At 41.7% G+C, this 23,608-nt stretch overlaps 1 protein-coding gene across 4 annotated transcripts in view; it reads right to left on the bottom strand.

The window, feature by feature from the left end:
• The window catches only part of ATP8A1 (ATPase phospholipid transporting 8A1), a 249,471-nt gene that overhangs the window by 105,153 nt on the left and 120,710 nt on the right, over window positions 1-23,608 (bottom strand). For all 4 annotated transcript variants that reach the window (XM_048848472.2, XM_048848473.2, XM_048848471.2 and 1 more), the window contains one exon: window positions 14,120-14,259. In XM_048848472.2, the coding sequence (XP_048704429.1) occupies window positions 14,120-14,259 (140 nt within the window). The remainder of the gene's footprint in view (window positions 1-14,119; window positions 14,260-23,608) is intronic.

Here is a 23,608-nt window from a genome sequence, read left to right as displayed (position 1 = left end):
TGCTTATATATTGCTAATTTTTTTTGAACAATGTTGTCCAGTACTAAATCAAATGTCTAACATAAGTCTAAATATATTATATCTATGATATATATATGATATAAATATATTATATCTATCCTGTATCCACCAAACTTGCAATCTCATAAAAACATGAAATTAGATTTGTTTGACAAGACACATTTTCAAAAAACCCATGTTGATTGGGATTAATTATATTCCCATCCTTTAATTTTTTTACTGATTGAATACTGTATCAGCTTTCTATTATTTTGCACGTGATTGATGTCAAGCTAACTGGTCTATAATTCCCTGGGTAATCTAGTTAGCCCTTTAGAATATTGGCAGTCTTTTGGAATTTCCCCAGTATTCCAAGATTTATTAAAAATTGACATCAACAGGCCAGTGATCTCCTCAGATAACTCTCTTAGGACTTTGGGGTGTATGCTCTCCAGGACTGCTGATTTTAAAATGTTTATCCCCAGTAGCTGTTTAGATATTGCTCTTCTAGCACCAGAACCTAAGTGACTTGTCAAAGGCCACAGAAGGTATGAATATAAAAGAAGAGATTAGTACTAAGAAGTTTCTGGTTCTTACTACTGTCCTCCAACCCCATTTTCTTTTAATATTTCCAAGTGCAACTGTCCTATTTGAGCCCAGTCAACGCTGAGTAGAAGGCACGGAACAGTAAGAGAGATGGAGACAATTTGTAGAGGTGCTAAACACCTTCAATTCCCACGGTTTAGAATTCCCCAGTTAGAATTATGGGTCCTCACCGCCTCTGAAAATCGGGTCCTTTGTCTTCTTGTTAATAAATTCTGGAAACTCTATTGACAACAACTATTTAAGAAAATGTTTATATTCTGCCTTTTGTTGCTTTAATTTGTTCCTTTAAATTTATTTTTATTAAACCCCTTAGCATTAAATCTTGCTGTATTCATTAAATTTTCACTTTGGTTTTGTGCTTGGTGACCTCAGTAGTACTCTATTGTTCCCTTAATCTGAAAATTTATTAGTAGCTAAAAAACACTCTCCCTGCAAAACATACTCTTTACACATACATAATGTATTATTACAAAATGATTGAATACATTTTCATCAGACTTTGAAAGAACAGCTGCTTTGGGGAACAGACCAAGCATGAAAAATTTATATTTAAACATTGTGACTGAAAATGGGGTTTTAGAACTGCAATACCATCTCAAACTAACTATAGTATTGCTATTTCTTTTATTCAAATGTATAAAACAAACCATCCTATGCTCTAGGTTTCTATGGAAAAGGTCTACGCAATGCTACAATACAATTTAGAAACCTAGTAATATATAACTGATAGAATATGGATGTTTCTAGAAAAAAATAATTCTTTTAGCCTTAGTATAATTTATTTTAAGATTAAGCTCTTGAACAATAACCACAGTTTCAACTTCACTGTGAACATTAATGACAGGATTTGAACTCTCTATGTGTTTCTGTACACATGGTTTGAACAATTACACTAGATTTAATTCAGTTATTAACATTACTTTACATAAGGACTACACTAAAGGCAATGACATAATCTATACTGAATCTTGACAAAATCCCTATGATAAAATAGTTCCAATTTTGGGAATTTCAGCAAAAACAATTCATGGAAATATTTTTAGCACCTGAAGCATGACAGCTGGTGTATCATAACATTATTTTAAAAAAAGAGGGATTACTTACTAGTAACCCTAGTTTTCGGAAAATGGTTCCTGTGCATATTCCCACTTGTGGGTTATAATGCCTCTGGCGTCAAGCTAACAAATGTTTCTAGCGAGCACTGATAGCTGGGGCTGCTCCTCCTTCACCCTCACAGACGATTCCATGTGTGTAAAACCACCCTTTAGCTCCTTCCCTAACTTCAGAATGGTCTTCCTGAAATTTTAAAGCAGCGGGGCGAGGAGTGTGAGTATGCAGAGGAAACACAAACACTTACTAGTAAAAAGAAAAGGAGTACTTGTGGCACCTTAGAGACTAACCAATTTATTTGAGCATAAGCTTTCGTGAACTACAGCTCACTTCATCGGATGCATACTGTGGACAAATACAAAAGATCTTTTTATACACACAAACCATGAAAAAATGGGTGTTTACCACTACAAAAGGTTCTCTCTCCCCCCACAGTATGCATCCGATGAAGTGAGCCGTAGCTCACGAAAGCTTATGCTCAAATAAATTGGTTAGTCTCTAAGGTGCCACAAGTACTCCTTTTCTTTTTGTGAATACAGACTAACATGGCCGTTACTCTGAAACTTACTAGTAAGTAACCCCTCTATTTTTATTTTCCCTTAGAGTGGCCTCGGCATAGTCATTTTTGTGAGAGAGAGAAGCAATCAGTACAAGCCTTTAGGAAGAAATTCTAGGTGAAAAGGACTGCAAAACTTCCACAACAGGCATAAGCACTAGATTACATTGTAAGGGACCACAATCTCAGTCTCCCACATCAGACGACAGCAACCTGAGAAACCACAGTGAGGAATAATTATTTTTAAGTAAATACATATACAACTTTAGGCAACAGCTTTGAAAACTCTACAAAGAAAACAAAAGGCCTGAAATGGATGCAGTCTTCAGACTAGTTGAATAACAGTCTGAAGGAAGAAGAATGTGTGTTCCTGCCCTGAGAAAGGGGATGTTTAAAGGTATGAGCCTGTGTGCAGTGTCTGCAAAGAAGCCATGAAGAAGTCAGAGGTGCAACTTCCCTGTGACAAATGGCACAGATGATATTCAGACATTTATCAGACCAGAGATTCCAAGAGCTTTGAGAAGCAAGACACCAACCCCAAATCAAAAGAGAGGTGCACCACAGGAAATAACCCTGGGACAGCTAAAAGGGTATGCTCTCCCTGTGTACTCACAGCACAACCATAATTCACAATCCATACACCTTTGGTGCAGCCATGAAGGCAAAGCAATTACCTGATGTAAGCCTAGTGGTACATGGAGCAATCCTTCCATAAACTAGGATATTGCAAGGTGAGAGAGGGTTGTTGCTCCAAGCATGTGAAGATGAAAGCTGCAGTCACAACCCATACAGCCTGCACAAACAGATAACATGGCTCTGAATGTTCCAAGTGTTAAAGATGGCAAGGTTGAACACAAGAAGGTCCTGCTTTCCAATTAAACCCGCCCCCACTGCACTTCTGAGAAACACTGTCACCAAGCATATCAGAACTCTCATCAAGCGTGTCAACCTGAGAAAATTCAGGAAGTAGATTCTTATTCCCAACTTTAAGACAAAGTTCCAGTAATTTGGAAAGTGGTGCTATCATCAGAACTAGGATGTTTGAACCAAACTTCTAAGACCTGGTTATGGCTATGACAACATCTTTGCCATGTGTGTCTGCAGGTCAGTCCGATCTTCTGATCCTATGGAATCAGAGGGAACACATAATGCAATTCCTGATTCCTGTCCAAGAAAAGGGAGCTTGTTATTGGCAATGGGTCTTATTTCACCCTGAAGCAGAACTGATGACAATGGGTATTCTTCTTGTTAATAAAGAAGCCTGGTCTGGACATACTCCTTTTACATAATGCCAGACTGAGGCCAAAATAAGACATTTGTGATTTTGGCAGATAGGTTTATGGTTTTGAATCAGCAGATGTGATATATCTTGATTTTTAGTTAGGCTTTTGACACAGTCCCACCATGACATTCTGATAAGTAAACTAGGGAAACGTGGTTTAGGTGAAATTACTTTGAGGTTTGTTCAAAAATGACTGAAAAAACATATTTAAAGAGTTATTATCACTGGTTCAATTTCAAACTATGGGAATGTATCTAGTGCGGTTCTCCAAGGGTCTGTGCTGGATCTGATACATTTCAATATTTTCACTAATTACTTGGATAATGGAATAGAGAGTGTACTTATAACTTCTGTGGATGACACTAAGCTGGCTTTGCAAGCACTTTGGAGGACAAGATCAAAATTCAAAATGACCTTAATAAATTGGAGAATTGGTCTGAAATCAACAAGATGAAATTAAAATAGGACTACAGTTAGGATGGAAAAATCCCATGCACAAATACAAAATGGGGAATAACTGGCCAGATAATACTACTGAAAAGAATCTAAGGGTATTAGTGGATCACAAATTAAATAAGAGCCAAGAAAGTGATGCAGTTGCAAAAAAAAAAAAAAAAAAAAAAAAAAAAAGGGCTAATATTCTGTGGTGTTGTAACGGGGTCAGCACCCACTTCTTGCAAGCGCCCCCTCTGGCTGGGTGCATCCACAGTCTTTAACTTTAAATCAGTCCAGCCCTGGTATGAGGCTGTATCCCCAGGGCTTCCTCCCTGGAGATACTATCTTCCTGCAGCCCTCCCCAGGCTCAGTCCTTACTCAATGTCTGCAGCCAGCTGGGAGCATCTTCACTGCTCCCACAGTCTCGCTAGCTAACGGTCTTTGGCTCAGTCCTAGCAGCCAACCAGGAGCCTCTTGCTCCCCCGTCCCTGCCCCCACTTAACTGTCCGTTGTGTTGCATTTCCCTCAGCCAGCCAAGTACGCAGTCCTTTCTTTTCCAGCTCCAAGCAGCAATTAACTTCTGCACCGTTCTGCAGCTCGTTTTATATAGCCCTCCTGGGCCCTGATTGTTTGCCTCCTCTGCAGCCACTCTAGCCTGCTTGGAGGACCTCATCACTGCTCCTTTCCTGGGATGGGTGTGGCAGAACCCTGAGGCCTCCAGCAGGGGCCTTTAGGCCTAGTCCACTTCTTCACAGGTGTATTAACAGAAATGTCATATCTAAGACATGGGAGGTAACTGTCCCACTCTGCTCAGCAGTACTGAGGTCTCAGCTGAAATACTGTGCTCAGTTCTGAAGGCCACACTTTGAGAAAGATTTGGAAAAACTGAAAAGAGTCCAGAAGAAAGCAACAAACATAATAAAAAGTTTAGAAAACCTATCCTGTGAGGAAAGGTTTAAAAAAACTGGGCACGGTTTAGTCTTGAGCACCTGTTGCCTGGAGTTTGGCGTTCTCCACAGGTCTTCCCATCGTCCCCCTACTGAGTCAAGAGCCCTATAACTTCCTGCAGTGTTTGTGGGCATCTCCCAATCACCTGCAGTTGTCTTTTCCCTCTCCTCCTGTCCCTTTAAAAAGGTTTCATCGCCAACTAATGCTGTTACAGGTTCTACTCAGAACATGACCAGTTCTACTGATTTCTTCTGGAGTGACTGTCACAAAAGGAATGCCTAAGGCCTCAGCTGACTAACTCTAGAGGCTCTAGGAGAAAACCATTGGTAGATATCTCCTCTCAATGGTGTTTAAATGAGACTAGGATAGTAGATGCATATTTTAGGAGTGCCAATTCAATAGCTCTCAAAGAATCAGGGGAGTATGTTGCCACCTATAAAAACAGAGATGATGCCAGGTTCTCAGAACCAGACTCAGCCAATGAAGATAAATATGGGGGCCTATGCCATTCAGGCTAGGCCTGGAACATCACAATTTGTGATTCTCCTGAACTTGTGACAGATCAGGGCACCTTGGTGACAGTGATGTAGACAATAATACTCCTTAAGAAAATGATACCTCAGAAACAGTAAGTCATGTCAGCATTAGACACAGCTGTCCTGAGCAAACCTGGGGATGTGAATATTGTTGACACTGAGTACCAAACCATTTTGACAAGCAGTTTACCCAAGTTAACGGTACTGGATCTTGCTCCCAAACTACGTGTACCCAAGGATTCTATTTCCACTTGAGCTGCATAAAAGCAATACTTCTTGGAAGAAATGCCTTATGTGCCTAACTCCAAGAGAGGGTTCATAGCTGAGAATTGCAAGCAGAAATAGGCACCTCTTTGAAGCTTGGACTTAAGTGCCTATCTCTGTAAGAGGACTGGGGCTTATGACACACTCCAGTCATCACTATTTCCCATTAACTAGCTTAGGCAGCTCCCTGCCTAGCTTGCTGGCTTTTGTGAATCACAGTCTAAGACACCTATCTCACCCTATTAATTGTATAGGGAGCTTAGGCATCTTTAGGCTTTGTGAATTGCAGTGGTGTTCCTATGATTTTCCAGGCACCAAAACTTTAGGCATTGCAATCTCAGTGTCACAATGGCTAAGTCTTTTTTTGACTCTAGCCCAGGTAAATGGTTCATCAATGTGAATTGTGCTGGATCCATACTACTAGACCCAGTCAACCTGGAAGGATCTGGAGACCAATTCTCATTATCCTGGCACTGGACCACTTTAGGCAAGTGGTACACCATCTGAGGGTACCAAAGCCATAACAGAGTCAGATGACCCAGGATTATTGCAGGAACATTAATGGGCACTGGGCCACTTATTAAAGTGGTTCTCCAGAATGCTGGATCCTAGGAACTGGACTCAATAGATCTGGATGGATCTGCAGATGTCTATGGTGTCAGAACCTCAGCATCTTACCAGGTCAACTTGTAAGGATTCATGTACATCAGTGTTAATTAGACAATGCCAGGATGTCGACATAGACTTAGGTCAACTCTGGGGGACACAGGAACCTTGGCATTGAATTGATGGTGCCAGGAAGCCGGCATTAAATTCAGTCAACCCCTTGGGATGCAGGGACTTTGGTTCTGTGTCAACAGCACCAGAATTAGGCACTATATAGGTGAACCCAAAGGTATTTGGGGACCTTGGAGCTATCAACAATGCTGGGATGTTGGTGCTGAATTAGATCAACCAAGAGGGATCTGGGGGCCTCATGGCAATGCCAATGGTGCCTGGACCTCAGTACCAAATCAGGTCAACCCAGAGGAATCCAGGGACCTTGAGGCTGGCCTGCATTGTGCACTGAACAGCACCATGCTCACCCAGATAAGACCAGAAAATGAAGGCTGCTTAAACTGGGCACAAAGTCACTTAGGTTAGTGGTCGTTCAAAGTCAATAATGGAGTTGCACATTGCCAGACTTGGTGGACTGGGTCTGAGGAGCTTCCCCCACTTCCTTCCTTCTCCTTCTCCGCCCTTCCACTCCTATGGGTCATACAGACAATATTTGTGCCCAACAGGTACCAATTCTTTTAAATCTAACTAGAAAGAAAATACTCCTGCTCCACCCTCACAAATGGCAGAGTTAAAATAAAAAAGACCAACAAGGAAAGTTTTGAGGACAGAGTATGTGACTCAAGCTCATTGCACCTTCAGTGGTTAAAAAAAGAAAAAAAAGGTTACTGATCTCCTCAGAGGGCTCAAGAGAGGATAGACTGTACAGGTCTGAATACCAGGTCTGTCTTGCCCAGGATGGAGCTATAAGGAAGTTTCTGCCATGATTCACTAAACTGGGAGCAGTGGTAGATACACTGGAGAGTAGAGATAGGATACAGAGGGACCTAGACAAATTAGAGGATTGGGCCAAAAGAAATCTGCAGAAAAGAATCAAGGGGATGAGAAGCTGGATATGAGTCAACAGTGTGCCCTTGTTGCCAAGAAGGCTAACGGCATTTTGGGCTGTATAAGTAGGAGCATTGCCTGCTATCTGGCATTGGTGAGGCCTCATCTAGAGTACTGTGTCCAGTTTTGGGCCCCACACTACAAGAAGGATGTGGAAAAATTGGAAAGAGTCCAGCAGAGGACAACAAAAATGATTAGGGGGCTGAAGCACATGACTTATGAAGAGAGGCTGAGGGAACTGGGATTATTTAGTCTGCAGAAGAGAAGAATGAGGGAGGATTTGATAGCTGCTTTCAACTACCTGAAAGGGGGTACCAAAGAGAATGGATCTAGACTGTTCTCAGTGGTACCAAATGACAGAACAAGAAGTAATGGTCTCAAGTTGCAGTGCAGGAGGTTTAGTTGGATATTAGGAAAAACTTTTTCACTAGGAGGGTGCTGAAGCACTGGAATAGGTTACCTAGGGAGGTGGTGGAATCTCCTTCCTTTGAGGTTTTTAAGATCAGGCTTGACAAAGCCCTGGCTGGGATGATTTAGTTGGTGATTAGTCCTGCTTTGAGTAGGGGGTTGGACTAGATGACCTCCTGAGGTCCCTTCCAACCCTGATATTCTATGATTCTATCTTATTTGAATTTGATAATGACCATGTGAAGCAGAGGCAATGGAGGTCTCTGTCCCACAGAAACAGGAGAGTGGCCAATACTGACCCTTGGTTGTGACCTGCTCTGTTGCAGAAACAAGGCACTTCCTGTTCTGCTGGGTCACAAATAATCCATAGCTGGAAAAACCTCTATGTGAAACACCCAAAACAGAATACTCATGTTGAGAGATCATTCATGGTCTAAAGTGAAGGATCAATACACCAGTTCCATAACTTGACTACTCTGCTAAAGGCTGCTGGACCTGGCATCGCCTTGCTTGTTCACATAAAACACTGCTGCAGTGTTGTTGGTGAGAACCTGGACCACCTTGCCTTGGATATGAGACTGGAACCGCTGGCATGAATGAAATATCACTCCCAATTCCAAAATGTTTATGTGGAGCATGGCCTGGGACTGCAACCCTTGCATTTGGAGGGCACTCAGATGTGCTCCTTATTCTATGGCCGAGGCATCTGTTACCAGAGTAATGGTTGGGAGAGGAGGTGAGAAAGTAACTCCTCTACACATGTTGGACTAGCTCATTCACCATTTCAGAGACAACAACAGGTTGTCTTGTCCAGGTCGATATACTGAGTTGAATCATGTCTGCAATGTGCTGATGTGCAGTCTGGTGTGAAGGGAGACATAGGTACATGCTGCCATGTGACCTAAGATCCTGAAGCAATCCTTACAGTACTCTGAGGATACTTCTTGAGGGACACACGCAGGTTTCATACAGCCCGAGACCTGGAAAAAGGCAGGAATATCCTGGCAGATTTGGAATCCACGATTGCCTTAATGAATTCTATCCTTTGGATAGATGATAAAATTGGTCCAGTATGTTGAAGAGATGCAGTGTTTGATAAATGGAGGTCTGGAGTAGCCTTGAACCAGACAGTTGTCTGGGTAAGGAAATACACGTACATCCCGCTTGAGGAGGTAAGCTGCTACCAATGCCATGTACTTGGTAACCCCTCGCAGGCTGACAATAGGCAGTACTGTGAATTGATAGTGGTTGTATCCTACTATGAACCCCAGGAACATGGACTGCCACGTGGAAATATGTTGCCTTTGATTTACAGGACACCTACCATTCCCCCAGATCTGAGAAAGGAGTAGTTGGGGCTAGGGAAACCATCTGGAACTTTATCTTCTTGATGTATCTGTTCAGGTTCCGAAGGTCTACCGACGGGGATGGGGAACCTTTTTTCTATCATGGGCCTTTGACCCAGAGGAAAAAAAAATCAATTGCGGGCTACACGCAAGTAAAAAGCATCTTAATTTAGTTTTTTGTTTTAGAGAGAGAAATATAAAACATTGAACTTGCCCACCTGGGGAGGTGGGCGCTGAGACTTGGGACTTCCCGCCTGGGTCAGTGCAAGCTGGTGCTCATGGCTCCAACCTCACAGGTGGGTGCCGAGACTTGCCGTGGGCCAGATGAAATTAGACAACAGGCCGGATCCGGCCCACAGGATGTAGGTTCCCCACCCTGGTCTAATAGGAGTCTGAAACCTCCTCTGGCTTTGGGAATTAGAAAGGATCAGGAAAAGAACTCCCTGCCCTGATGAAGATGGAACACTTCTGCTATAGCTCCCACAGAACGTAGAATCTGCACTTCTTCTCTTAGTACAGACTCATGAGAGTGGTTCCTGAAGAGGGATGGGAAAAGGGAAGGGGGGGGGGGAACAGTGAGGAAGTCCAGGGTATATCCCAATTTCACTGTGCTTGGCACTCATTTGGCCAAGGTGATGGACTGCCAGACATGTAGGAGTGGGACAACCTGTCTTGGTAGGCAGGGAAGGCCCAGATAGATCCAGGTTAGGTGGCATGCTGTCCTCGATACAGAAGAGTCAAATCTGCTGTTTTGAGGCCTGTGGACGCCTGAAGCCTGAGGAAGTGGAAGGCATTTGCCTCCTCTTAGGTTGTGAGCCTGACACAAGAGGTAGTACTGCTGTCTAGGCTGGTTGGAGGATGATATTTTGTCCTTTTCATTATCAGGATGTAGAGGACCAAAGACTTCAGAACTGCTCTCTCATGCTTTAGGGTGTGCAAAGCCCCATCTGTTTTGGAAGAGAACAAGGCACACACTTGGAAAGGGAAGTCTTCAATAATTTTTTCCACCTCTGTAGGAATTCATGAGGACTGCAACCAAAAGGAATGGTGCATTGTCACAGGTGTCACACTGGCCCTGGCTGCAGAATCCACCACATCTAGGGAAGCCGAACAAGCAGTGAGGTGATCTTTAGCCACAACCAACTGGAACTGCTCCCTTGTATCTTCAGGCAGCTTGGTGACAAACTGGGATATGGCTTCCCAATTGGAGAATTCATACTATGACAATAAGATGTGATGATTAGCAAGCTGATATTGTAGAGTTGCTATGGACTAAGTTTTTCTGGCAAAAAGATCAAGCTCTTTCTCATCTTTGTCCTGGAGGAAGCCTAAGTGATGATGACTTCCTGCATTCACCATGGCCACAACTAATGAACTGGGGGTGGGATGTAGATGGACCTGCTGAAATTCCTAGGACAGAACCAGAATTCTGTCCTAGGGAATGGAACTTCTGTTGGCTTGCCCACCAGAGGAATGGAGGATGGGGTCTACCAGATCACTTTGGACAGTTGCAAGATAGCCTTGTTAATAGGCAGGGACACACCTTCCCTGCTTCAGTTGGATGGAGAATGTCCACCTGGATGCCTAGAGAGATTGCTATTCTCCTAAGTAACTCCTGATATACTTTACAACCAGTGGGTACTGAGAATGCTGCTTCTGGTACCAGGGCCTCACCCAGAGAAGAAGAAAAGGCTTGAAGCAGAGGCATGGGAAACTGCTCCCTGGGTTGGTCTTGTGGTAAGTGCTGTGGTACCGATGGTTGTTGCGAAGCTGGCAATGGTGAATCAACTGCATGGGACTTGGGAGGCTGTTTGGTATCAACCGTCACTGGCCTCTCATAGCAGGTGGGGGAAGCATCCTTCCTGGGAGATCTATTTTTATGAGATGATGTAGATTTGGATGCCAGAGGCATACCTCAAGACAACTAATAGGTCCCCAGTGGGGCTGAGATGATACTAGACCCCAGGCTTGATTGGCCTATTCATTCCAATCTTCTCATAGATAATTGAGGGGGATCCAACACTGGTCTAAGGGCAGCCTCCATGAAGATATATTGGTGGAGGTGCTTCTCCCTCAGCTTCATCTGAATCTTGAAGCCACGACTGATTGAGCACCTATCTCTGACATGGCCTTCACCCAGACACTTGAGGCAGTGGGAGTGACAGTCACTAACAGACATGGACTTCCTACGGTCCGCACAAGGTTGGAACTCCAGGGACCTCGGCGTAAGTCCCCTGGTACAACGTAGGGTCCAGGGCCCCACTGCACTGGAAAAGCTCCAAAAGGAGGACCAAGTCAAAAGAAAGAATTTAAAATTATAAAAATAGAAGAAAAAAAACTCCGAGGAATGTTTTGAGTACCGCTATGCAGATTGAGTAACTGTTCATAGGGAACACCAATGCTTCAATCACTGACAGTAAAAAGGAATGAGAGGAGGGCTGGGGCATCTCTGCCCTTTATACTCTTGCTTGCAACAGAAGGAACTCTGAGGTGGGCGGGGCCACCCCTACAGGTTCTGATAGGGAAAACTCTCCAGCGCTAGTGCATGAGGCATACACACACCTACAGTGCAATGGGCAAATGCAAGCACTTGAACTGAAGGATGGTTGGGACCCTTCTGTACCATTGGAATCCTCCATGAAGGGGAGGAGCAAGTAGCCCCAATATTCTGCTTACTAGAAAAATTCTGCAGCTTGATGCCTGGGGCACCATTTCCCACAAGTGGGAATATGCAGAGACCACTGAAAGAAGAACCTTTGTTAGTTCCAATAAGCAAAGACTTAAAAGGTAATTCAGCTGTTCCTTGTAAGATTTTCAGATAATTATGCAGCCCTCAAAAAGGCAAATGACATTTAAACAAAATAGGCCTGATTTTAAAAGATAATCAGCTCCTGAATCAAATACTGATTTCAGTGAGACTGTAGGGGCACAGCAGTATTGAAAGACGAGCCACATGCATTTTTGTGGTTAAAAAAAAAAAGATTCAGAAGTATGGGAGGATGGTTGGTTGGAGTTTTTATAGGCACTGCCCTACTGAAGAATGAAAGTCTGGGCAGAGGAAGGGAATGAGCAAGGACAGTGTACTGGACAATCCTGCTCCTGGCCAGCTCCTTAGCAGCTTTCAGCATTCTGAATTCTAGGAGTCTAATTTTTAAAAGTTTTAGACTCAAATGTATGTGCAAAATAAGCACCCAATTTGTTTGTACACTTATCACAACTGCACATTCTAATCAGAGGTTAGGGTGGTGGAGAATTCATCCAGGAGCTGCTGAGTCAAATTCCATGTTCCTTGTCCATTTACCCATCTCTTTACCTATGGGAAGGTGGGGGCTGCTGCTTCACACTTTTCTTTTCCTCCCTATCTTCCTCATATTACAGGGAATAGTGGGGAATGAGGGGAAGGGAATCACATGCTTAATCTGGGTCCAAAGTCTGGGACTTGTCCTCCCACTACTGCTTGCCCTTGGGTAATGGGAGTGGAGAAGGGTGTTGTAGGGTTGTATGACTGGCTTTTGTCTGGTGCTGCTGGGGGAGGGGATGATACAGTCTGCTTTCTTGTGAGGAGCAGCCATTGCAAACTGCCTGTTTCATCCTCCCGCTTCCCACCCCTAACTACCCGTGCAATACATGAAGCACTATTTTACTACAATTTCCCCATAAAACCATCAATATTAGTAATGTATAATAAAGAAGCACTACCTTCTGGGGACAAAGTACAAGGAGAAACACCTTAACACCACCTTACTTCAACCACTTAGAACAGTTCAACAAAATCCTGAACGGAATGTCAAAGAGACAAGGTGGGCGAGGCAGTATCTTTTACTGAACCAACTTATGTTGGTGAAAAAGACAAGCTTTCAAGCTACACAGAGCTCTTCCTACCTGAAAAGCTTGTCTCTTTCACCAACATAAGCTGGTCGAATAAAAGATATCACCTCATTACGTCATCTCTTTAATATCCTGGGACCAACACCGCTACAACACCGCAAATAGAAATGTGAAAAACATTTACTATCAAAATGCAATGGGATGCATACTTGCTTCCACCGTCCACTTTTATGTAAAGAAATGCCATGGAGAGTGGGAGAGGTTAATATGGTGTGTGGGGGAAGCATTTTCAAAAGTGCCTTGGGGAGTTGAGCATTTAGTTCCCTTATGTGCAATTAAAAAAAACCCACCTTAGGAGTTCACAGGATAAACTCCCATTGCCTCTAGTAGCAGCTGGGTCAGGCCCCTAGACAACGTTTGACTTTCAATGGGACTTGTGTTCTAAAGTTGATTAGCTGCTTTTGAAAATTCCACCATTAGTGAGAAATGAGCAGGCAAAACTAGCACCTAGGTTTGACTGAAATGTTATATAGTATAAATAGATACACACCATGTAATTAGCACATAAAAATCTAGAGGCTAGCCTAACTAATTAGAAATAGACCAGCTAAACATATGTATCATGTCTGACAATATGTGATGGTACTAGTAGACCCAGTAAGACAAATTACCGGCAGCTGAGGAAAGACCATACAGTGTGCTACATCACCTCAGAAAGTTACTCTATGCCCTGATGTTACATGGAGAGTATAGAAAAGATAGATAATTATTACTCACAAAAACACAATTATGTTGACCTCTGATATAAATCAAAGGATTAACAAACAGAGGATTAAATATATCAACACAGTATTTGCTTTTATAAATTCTTGAAAATATACAGCTCAAAAAAACCCCCCAAAAACTTCTTTTTATGGTTAACCTACTTGCCATTTAGTGTATAATAAAGTCTTTAGAATTAGAATTAGTAGAAGTCTTTACCTCATTAGATGATGTTCTGAATTAAACTTTGAAGACTATGGTAATCATACTATATAAATAAAATTAATTTGTCCAAGTCTCACCCCGAAATGACGATTCAAACTTCATGTACTATATGACAAAAACATAACTAAAACCAGTCATCTCCACCTACTTTTTCAACTAGTTCATAACTCTCCTCACGCTTCAGTGCTCTGTTTTGTATAGCTGTTGAAGCTCGGTGATAGACATCTAGCCACTCTTGATATTGGCTTTCTGCTATCTCAGTAACAGCAAAACAGAGCGTTCTTAAACCTAAAATAGTAAACAGACCGTAAGAATAGCAATTCATAATTAGAAATTACTTCATTTCTGTAAAAGCGGCAAAGAGTCCTGTGGCACCTTATAGACTATCAGACATATTGAAGCATAAGCTTTCGTGGGTGAATGCCCACTTTGTCGGATGCATGTGTAGTGTAGATTCATTTCTACACTACACGTAGTGTAGATTCATTTCTGTGTAGTGCTAACAATACGTAGTTAACAAGCTAAATTTACTATGAATAGACAGATAAAAGAAAAAAACTCACTGGTGCATGTCACAAAAGCCCCTTGCTTCAAGAATACAAGACAAGACAATATATTAAGGGTTTATCTACACTGGGAATATTTGTACCAGCATACCTACATCAATATAGTGAAATGGGAAAAAATCCCTGATGCTAACCTACTGCACGAATGCAAACTGGTCTTGAACTACTTCAACTTATTTTATTACTTGGTCAAGTCATAGTGGTGCCATTCGATATTATACTTGTGCAGCACTTCTATACGAGAGGCTGTCAATGTCATAGTACAAAAAATTCCTGTATAGAAAGAGATACGAAGAATAAAACAGCCAGCATGCTTCCTTTTACTGTCACCTCTTTGTGCCCAAGCCATCCTAGGGATTTTTGGTTGCCAAACACTGCTCTTCCATTTGTGAACATAGTTGTCATTCACCACATTAATACTTTAAATTAGCAGGCAATAAAACAGATATTTCGAGATAAAAAGTATAAATCTTTATTTTATAATTGGACATACATATGTCAAGACAAAATCAGAACTATTTTTTTAAAATTAACTATTTAATTTTCAAGTTATGAATATGTCCCACCGCAGGCAATGAAATGAAGAATTAATATTTTCAGAGTAATAAATTGCAAATGATCTCATGCTCACAATCTGTAAACTATGGAAATAAAACTTTCAAAAACAATATTAATATTAAGCATTATTTTAATCAATCTTAATTTAACTTGTGTGAAGAAAAGCTGATTTTCTGAAATACCTGTTACCGTTTTTAATTGTAACATTTACAGATTTTTTTTTAAAACCTACAATATTAGGCTCAAATGTTTCACAATGTCAACTTGCCTGAAATGCATATACAAAACGTACAACATGTACACAAGATGGGTTTGCATAAGCATTCATGCACAACTGTCTGACTTGCACATATGCACTGGGGCTCATATGTATACAAGCGTACAAGAAATTTTTAAAATGTAAATCCTAATGTTATTAAAAAAAATTTCAATGTGTACCAAAAAAAGTGTTCTCCACTCACAAAATCACAACTAATGGCTAAGCACAAAATTTGAGCAAATGGGTTTTCTTATCTGTAATTTTTGTTCTCTGTATGAGTTTGTGTGTGTCTGTTTATATTCCTAGACCAAAACAATTTAAAATAGAGTTAAGATTGAGTGTAATGAATCAGTAATTTAGTGTAAAATATATTACTGAAATGTAATTATCTTAAAACCCAGGAAGAGTTACGGTTAAACTCAAATCTAAATGTGTTAAGTTATGGAAATGCACAGTGAGGGTATCCAAACAAACAATCTTAACTCTGCCTTGTCACAGATTCTTCCAACTTCCCATAAAGTCAAAACTGAGCAAACTCTTGCATACAGGCTACATTTGAAGATTTTTTTAAAATTAATTTATTATTATTAATTGGTCATTATTTGCTGTTACTCTTCATAATTAAGTTTCTCCTTGAGCAGAAAACTTAATTCTGTCCTCAAGAGACACCATGCAAAACCCCTTGAGATTGTGAGTAAGGTATTTTAGTTTGTGTGGACCCACATTAGCTTAAACTGATTTTAAAGGACACAGGGAATAATTAAGGTTGTTTGTTTGAGTGCCTTTTTGTTAATTTCCTGTCTTAAGATGTTTAGATTTCTGGAGAATGACACTGACAGGACTCAACAATTTCACTGCTACCCACAGGCTCTGAACAGTAGTACTGAAACTGAATAAAGTCTTCATGCTCAGGAAGATGTAAGTGCATCCATTTGCACTCATATTTGGAAGGTGATCTTTGCACCTGTTAGAGTTTCAAATCCAGAACCATAGAATATCAGGGTTGGAAGGGGCCTCAGGAGGTCATCTAGTCCAACCCCCTGCTCAAAGCAGGAGCAATCACCAACTAAATCATCCCAGCCAGGGCTTTGTCAAGCCTGACCTTAAGGAAGGAGATTCCACCACCTCCCAAGGTAATGCATTCCAGTGCTTCACCACCCTCCTAATGAAAAAGTTTTTCCTAATATCCAACCTAAACCTCCCCCACTGCAACTTGAGACCATTACTTCTTGTTCTGTCATCTGCTACCACTGAGAACAGTCTAGATCCATCCTCTTTGGTATCCCCTTTCAAGTAGTTGAAAGCAGCTATCAAATCCCCCCTCATTCTTCTCTTCCGCAGAGTAAACAATCCCAGTTCCCTCAGCCTCTCCTCATAAGTCATGCGTTCCAGTCCCTAATCATTTTTGTTGCCCTCTGCTGGACGCTTTCCAATGTTTCCACATCCTTCTTGCAGCATGGGGCCCAAAACTGGACATAGCAGTCCAGATGAGGCCTCACCAATGTCAAATAGAGGGGAACGATCACGTCCCTCGATGTGCTGGCAATGCCCCTACTTATACAGCCCAAAATGCCGTTAGCCTTCTTGGCAACAAAGGCACACTGTTGACTCATATCCAGCTTCTCGTCCACTGTAACCCCTAAGTCCTTTTCTGCAGAACTGCTGCCTAGCCATTTGGTCCCTAATCTGTAGCGGTGCATGGGATTCTTCCGTCCTAAGTGCAGGACTCTGAACTTGTCCTTGTTGAACCTCAACAGATTTCTTTTGGCCCAATCCTCTAATTTGTCTAGGTCCCTCTGTATCCTATCCCTACCCTCCAGTGTATCTACTCCTCCTCCCAGTTTAATGTTATCTATAAACTTGCTGAGGGTGCAGTCCAGATCATTCATGAAGTTATTGAACAAAACTGGCCCGAGGACGGACCCTTGGGGCACTCTGCTTGATACCAGCTGCCAACTAGACATGGAGCCATTGATCGCTACCCACTGAGCCCGACAATCTAGCCAGCTTTCTATCCACCTTATAGTCCATTCATCCAGCCCATACTACTTTAACTTGCTGGCAAGAATACTGTGGGAGACGGTAACAAAAGCTTTGCTAAAGTCAAGGAATAACCACTCAAACACCTTCAGACTTCTTGAGACCTAAAGAGCTCCAACAGGCTCCGAGAACATCTTTTGAGTGCAAACTGGTTCTAGTGTTTGGACATGAAAATGGTAATCTATAGCAATATGCATCTCTGCTCTTTTTTATGGATTTTGGGAATTTTTGAATGCACAAAGTGATCTGCTGGTGTTATTTCCAGTTTGTATGCAGACTCTGTCCTTATGCACTATCCCTACCTCGCCTCAGTCGTAGGCTCCTGCCAGTCACCTGCTAGCCCCCAGGCTCTAGGGCAGACTGCAGTATGAGCCACTCATCACAGACAAGGTTGGGATTGGACCTGCTGCCTCTGCCTACCCGTGGCTGCCCCTGCAACCCCTGCACCTAATAGACCTTCCCAGGCCTGCAGCCTGGGGCTTTCCTAGGCCAGAGCTCCCTTGGCCTTTTCCCAGCCCTGCTCCGAACTAGGTCTCTGCAGCCAGGTCCCTCCCTCTCAAAGCTAGAGAGAGAGTGCTCTTCTGCTCCTGGCTTCCCTGGCTTTTATAAGGCCCGCTGGGAATGTTTGGGGCATGGCCCCCAGCTGCAGCTGCTATGCTAATCAGCCCAGCTCTTCCCCTGCCCCAGCCCTCTCCCAGGGCTATCTTAAACCCCTCTGGGCCCCAGTGGGTGTCCACTCTGCTACACTTACCAATATAGGTCTAAGCATCCCTGCGTTTAGCCCATTTGTAAGTATCTTGATCAAATGTTTATAAATATTTTGTTATTGTTTGGATGTAGTAAATTGCTTATTATTTCAGCTTTTTTGGCATATGTAGAACAATTGTATAAGCCTTTGGATTTAATTAAGAATTTATGGTTAAATTAGTGTTTGGTGGTTTCCCATATTAATAATTTCAAATAATTCCAACAATCATCTTTTACAGCCATTCTGGCCTGGATTTCTTGTACCGAGGAGTGATGGGTCTCTGGAGAATTGTGACAAATTCTTGTCCCCATCCTGACTTGTCTTCTTATTCAATATCAGCAGTAACAGGGACTTTTTCTCCTCACTCATCAATAAGGAGCTAAAGGGAACTAAAGGAGTAGATACCCTCTACCCAAAACATGGGAGTTTTAAAAAGGTAAAATGTATATATTTAAATTTTCAAAAAATAGTTATTCAAGGGTTAAAATCCATTGCTGATGTAATAACCTGGTATATGGATTTGTGTACAGGCCCAAAGTCCAGAGTTTGGTCAAGAGGTCAGAGGCCTAGCAAAAACTAAGAGAAAGCAGAATAACCAAAGATAACCTTGCTTTTGCTAAGATATGCCTGGTCAGCAAAACGCCAGATATTGGGGGCAATAATTGTGTCTTATTCAAAGTTTCAACTAGAACAAAGAAGCCCTGTTTCTGTTAGTTTCTTCTGTAGGGAGATGTTCTTCCCACACATCCAACCTTGAGTTTATGAAAGGTTAAAGCATGTCAGTATAAGATATGGCCTCCTCCCACCTCCCTTTCCCAGGGACCAATGCCTGCCTTAAAAACACAAATCAACAACTTGAAAGACAATCTTTATTGCCATATACTTTTACTGTTTCTTTGTTTTTACCCCTAGATATGTACCTGTTAGACAATCAAAGGAGCTACTTCATTCCTATGGACCCCAAATCAGAATTCAACATATATATTTTATACTAATACATTAATTAAAGTACTAATTAAATATTAATTTGTTAATTTAAGACCATGGGCGGAGACATTATGTAACCTTTGACCACTGGCTACTGTGCTATCATGTCTTGCTGCTAGACCTATCCGGGGTTGTCGGACTGCCTACCCTGTCACTTTTCCCCACCCATGGAAAATCCATATATTCCATTGTAATCAATTGATTGACAGTGTCTCTGAGCCTAATAAGCGAGGTGACACTCCATCAGCGCTGTACGTAATAAACTCCTGTGCTTGACCTCTACACAGTGTGGATTTATGTCCTTCAGTTATGTTTCCTCTGGCCTTTCCTAACAGCAAAAAGGATCATATTACTCCTCTAATGTTCCCTAGCCCTCTTTTTGCCAACCCCCAAATAGTACATGCAAGCTTTAAACGTGAACTGACATTTATATCCAAAAGCTCAGTTATCCAAAGATTCAATATGTCCTCCAAGATGTAGAGCTCTGGTCTTGCAGAACTTCGATAAGTCCTATGGAATTTAAGAGCTTGCAGGATCAGAGTTAATGTACAACTCAATCCTAAACTACAAAAGCAAAGAGTTTTGGATAAGCTGCTGGCTTTCCATAATCATGGAAGCTGCCTCAGCAAGTTTTGATGGTTAAAATTCAGGGTTGAAGAATCCTAAGAACAAACTTTAAGAGATTGATGGGGCAGCTCCCAATTATCCAAATGTTTTGAATGTTCATTGAGACATTTGGCTATTTGGTGTGGTACTTAATGATTATGAAAACATACTATGACATATATAGGATGCGCAAACATGGCTCAGTTAGTATAGTGGAGAAAACACAACTTTTGAAATTTTCTGACATACAAATGCTTGGTTTTGTACCTCTAACATAGAACACCACTATATTTTGGCATTTTAATTTGCATCTAAATTACATTCTAGAGAGCTTAATGTCATCTACTTAAATAATCAAGAAGCTTCATAAATAAAATAAACAAAGCTGTATTGAGGCTTATAAACTAACATGGCAATAGAAATTTTGAATCGGGACAGTAAAAATTAATATAAAGGAAGAGGCTGGGTGGGGAACAACAGCGTATACCTCTTATGTACAAGGCACACTAATTAATTTAACTATCTTCAGAATAAGAACGGTGTTTAACATTCCTCTAGATTTCTTGGCAATTTGACAGCATTAGGAATGCTAAGCTTTGATGCAAGAGTGTAGTGGCCTCTGACATTAGGTGGTATCTTGGTCTCTCTTGTTCTCTGCCTGTGACACACAATATTTAGTTTCCTGGGGACTGAAAGTTTTGGTCTAACTGAAGTTTTTGGGCTTATCATAGGGGTACTTGGGAGAAATATAATGGCATGTGGTATACAGAGGACACACTACATGATCTGGTGGCCCCTTTAGGCCCTATAGCTCTATGAAACTGTGTGGTCATCCTACACTGATGTAAGAAGGGTTTGAATGAGCTCTCCTCTGACATCTAGTGATGAACTGGGGGAAAAGACCTCAGAAGGTCATTGCCAGGAGGTGTTGGAGATGGATTGGCCATATGCTTCAGATGGAAACTGATTCCATCACCAGAGTAGCAATAAGATGGAAACCTGAAGGCAAGCGAAAATGAGGTTGCCCGAAAGCAACATGGCAAAGAGCTGTGGAAGCCGAGCTGAAAAATGTGGGGCACAGCTGGGGAAATATTGAAAGACTTGCCAGAAACAGACAGGAGTGGAGGAGTTTTGTCGCTGCCCTAAACGCCAGAAGCATAATGGGAACATGATGATGATGATGACCTACGCTTTGTAGGTCACAGACCAGTTTTACCAAAGTGATAATTTTTGGATGTTTTGAGTTAAAATTTTAGTACTGAATGCAGGGAAAATGAAATGTTGTTTTCCTTATTGTATGAGTAAAGGGCAGCAGAACTGTACTTAGCACCCCTCGATTGAGAGGGTCACCCTAACTTTAACCCTGTTCGCTAAGCAGGGGTCAGTGGTGGAAAAGCCAAGTGAAAGGCAGAAGGAATGGGGAGAGGTAGTGTGGACTCTGTTTAAGGAGTCCTAGATACCATTTGGCCATTGCCTCTCCTGTGTTTAAAGGCAGAGTTGATCAGACAGTCCTTGTTTCTGCTCAGTCATTGCTATTGTTGAAATCACTGATGAGCAGGTCTAGAGGCTGAGCCTTAGACCTGATGTGTGAAAGACAATGCAGAGGTTGCAGTAGCAGTGAGGTTCTCTGCTACCCACTGAAATCACTAAAAGCTGAAATCACTAAGAACGGGGCTAAGTGCTGGAACCTTAAAACATGACATTCCAGGAGCGGCAAGCAGCAGCCGTGAGTATAGGCAAAGGTGGCAGCAAGCAGCGATAACAGCTGCAGCAGCACTGAGCAGCAGCATTGGTTGACTCCTCCTCCCCCCTTTTTGGGGTGGGAAGTGAACCCATGTGAACACACCCCTGAATTCTGGGACTTAGCTAACTTTGGACAACCATCTATGAATGGCATGCAGAAGAGGGGAAGAGGAGTGATGTGTTAAGGGAACATTAGTCTGTCAGACTTCCACATCGCAGGTGGGAAACTGAGGCAAAGGACACAGCTCATCGTACTGTGGGGTGGGTGTTTACTTGTGGTTTGCACACTTTTGAATTGTTGTGGTGGTGTTTTCTCAAATTAATGCTGAGTTCCCTCTTCCTTTTAATAAAAGTTTTCTTTTTTTATACACAGACTGTGTGTGTGAGTGGGAAAGTATTGCCTCTCAGAGGTGCCCAGGGATGGTGTTTAGTTTTTCCAGATTATTGGGTGGGGGCTCAAGCCAGATCTGTTTTGTAATGTTAAGTGGAAACCCTAGATATTGAACCTGGGCTTTGTTACTATCAGTACAACCTGGCAGAAGTATTACACTAAGAAATGGACTGAGTTTTTCTCATAAGAAGAGTCCTATGAGATGGGTCCAGAAAAATGAATAGGAGAGAAAAAGGTGGCAAGGATTGTATAACTTGGATATTAAAATCTTTCTAAATTTCTTTTCACAATCCACCAATCAGATGATGAAGTGGAAAAACAGCAATGAGTGCATGTGGAATATCTACAGAGCTAGTATTTTCCAAGGAATTTGCTGGTCTCCAGAATCTAAACTTTAATTTTTAAAAATAAACTTACTTGCATACTGACCGCAAAGAAGCTTAAAAAAATTGAGACTCTTATTGAGTCTGCTTCTTGACAGATTGGAACAAGACCAAAGAGAATTATACAGTTCTTCCATTCACCTACATGGGTATTAACAATGAAATGTATTAAATGCTTAAATGTAAATGCCAGCAATGCTAACTACTTCATTCTGAACAATGTAGCAAATACGTGTAGCAAATGCCAAGGACATACTGTATTGCCACATGAATGGAAACATGAAAGAAATGGTGTAATGTCATTGGCAGTATTTAAATTTGGTGCAATAATAAACACTGAATTCTTCTTTAATGTATTACAGAATGGAGAACGCTTTTTTTAAAAAAACAAGTGAATTCAGTGCTTGCGAGGTCACTGATTGACTGTTCTTGAGAAAAAGACATGAGGGGTGCAAGAGCAGTAGTACACACTTCCCTACAAGGACATGGAAGTACACTATGTCTAGAGGAGGCACAAAATTTAGTTTTCATGTCAGCTCAATCCCCAACCTCTCTGCTGAGATTGCCAATTGTGCTGGTGATCTGGAGGAGGACAATTATCCACTAAGATCTGGATTGAGACCTTAGATTCATTTCATATGGATTATCAAATAATAAACACTTTTCAGCCTCTACCTAGATAGCCTTGATTCAAACCAGTATCCTAGATGTGGAAGGCTAAGCTTCACACCGTGTTACATTTCAGCTGTCCTGTCCAGTACATTTTTTTTTGAAGTTTCTAAGCAACCCAGACACCGAGATCCAAGCAATCAAAGATTTACTCATCAGGAGCATTAGGCTGCTGCACTACCAGCTATCTGACAAGTTTTTGTTTATTTCCATAGCCTATTTGTATTTTAGGGTTCCTTCTTAGTATGATACTCTGAATATGATACTTTGGGCATTATATAAAACTATTTAAAGCTACCCAAACACTCCTGATGCAAATCATAATGTGAAGAACACACACAGGGAACAGACCTGAGGCTAGCTTTTGTTTTCACTTAGGCCATCATACAGTGATCGTATCACCACACCAACCAAAGGGATCAATTGCTTGATGATACAAACAGGGGAAAGAGGAGTACAACTCTCTAAAGAAATGGAATAGAAATAGGGTTTCTTGGTGTAAGAGGTCTCAAAAGATTTGGTCAGGTCATAACTCTCTACTTACTAAAGGTAAGTGCCTCAATTTAGGATTTAAGAACGTCCTTGCCTCCAAGGGAAGGTCTAATGGATTCCCTTGGACATCAGGGAACACACAATCAAAACAAAATATCAAGGCCTTTTCACACGTATTTGTTTCTGTTGGTTCTT

This window comes from Caretta caretta, chromosome 4 (genome assembly GCF_965140235.1).
Source record: "Caretta caretta isolate rCarCar2 chromosome 4, rCarCar1.hap1, whole genome shotgun sequence".
Classification (NCBI taxonomy): Eukaryota; Metazoa; Chordata; order Testudines; family Cheloniidae; genus Caretta; species Caretta caretta.
This window is presented reverse-complemented; position numbering and strand designations above follow the sequence as displayed.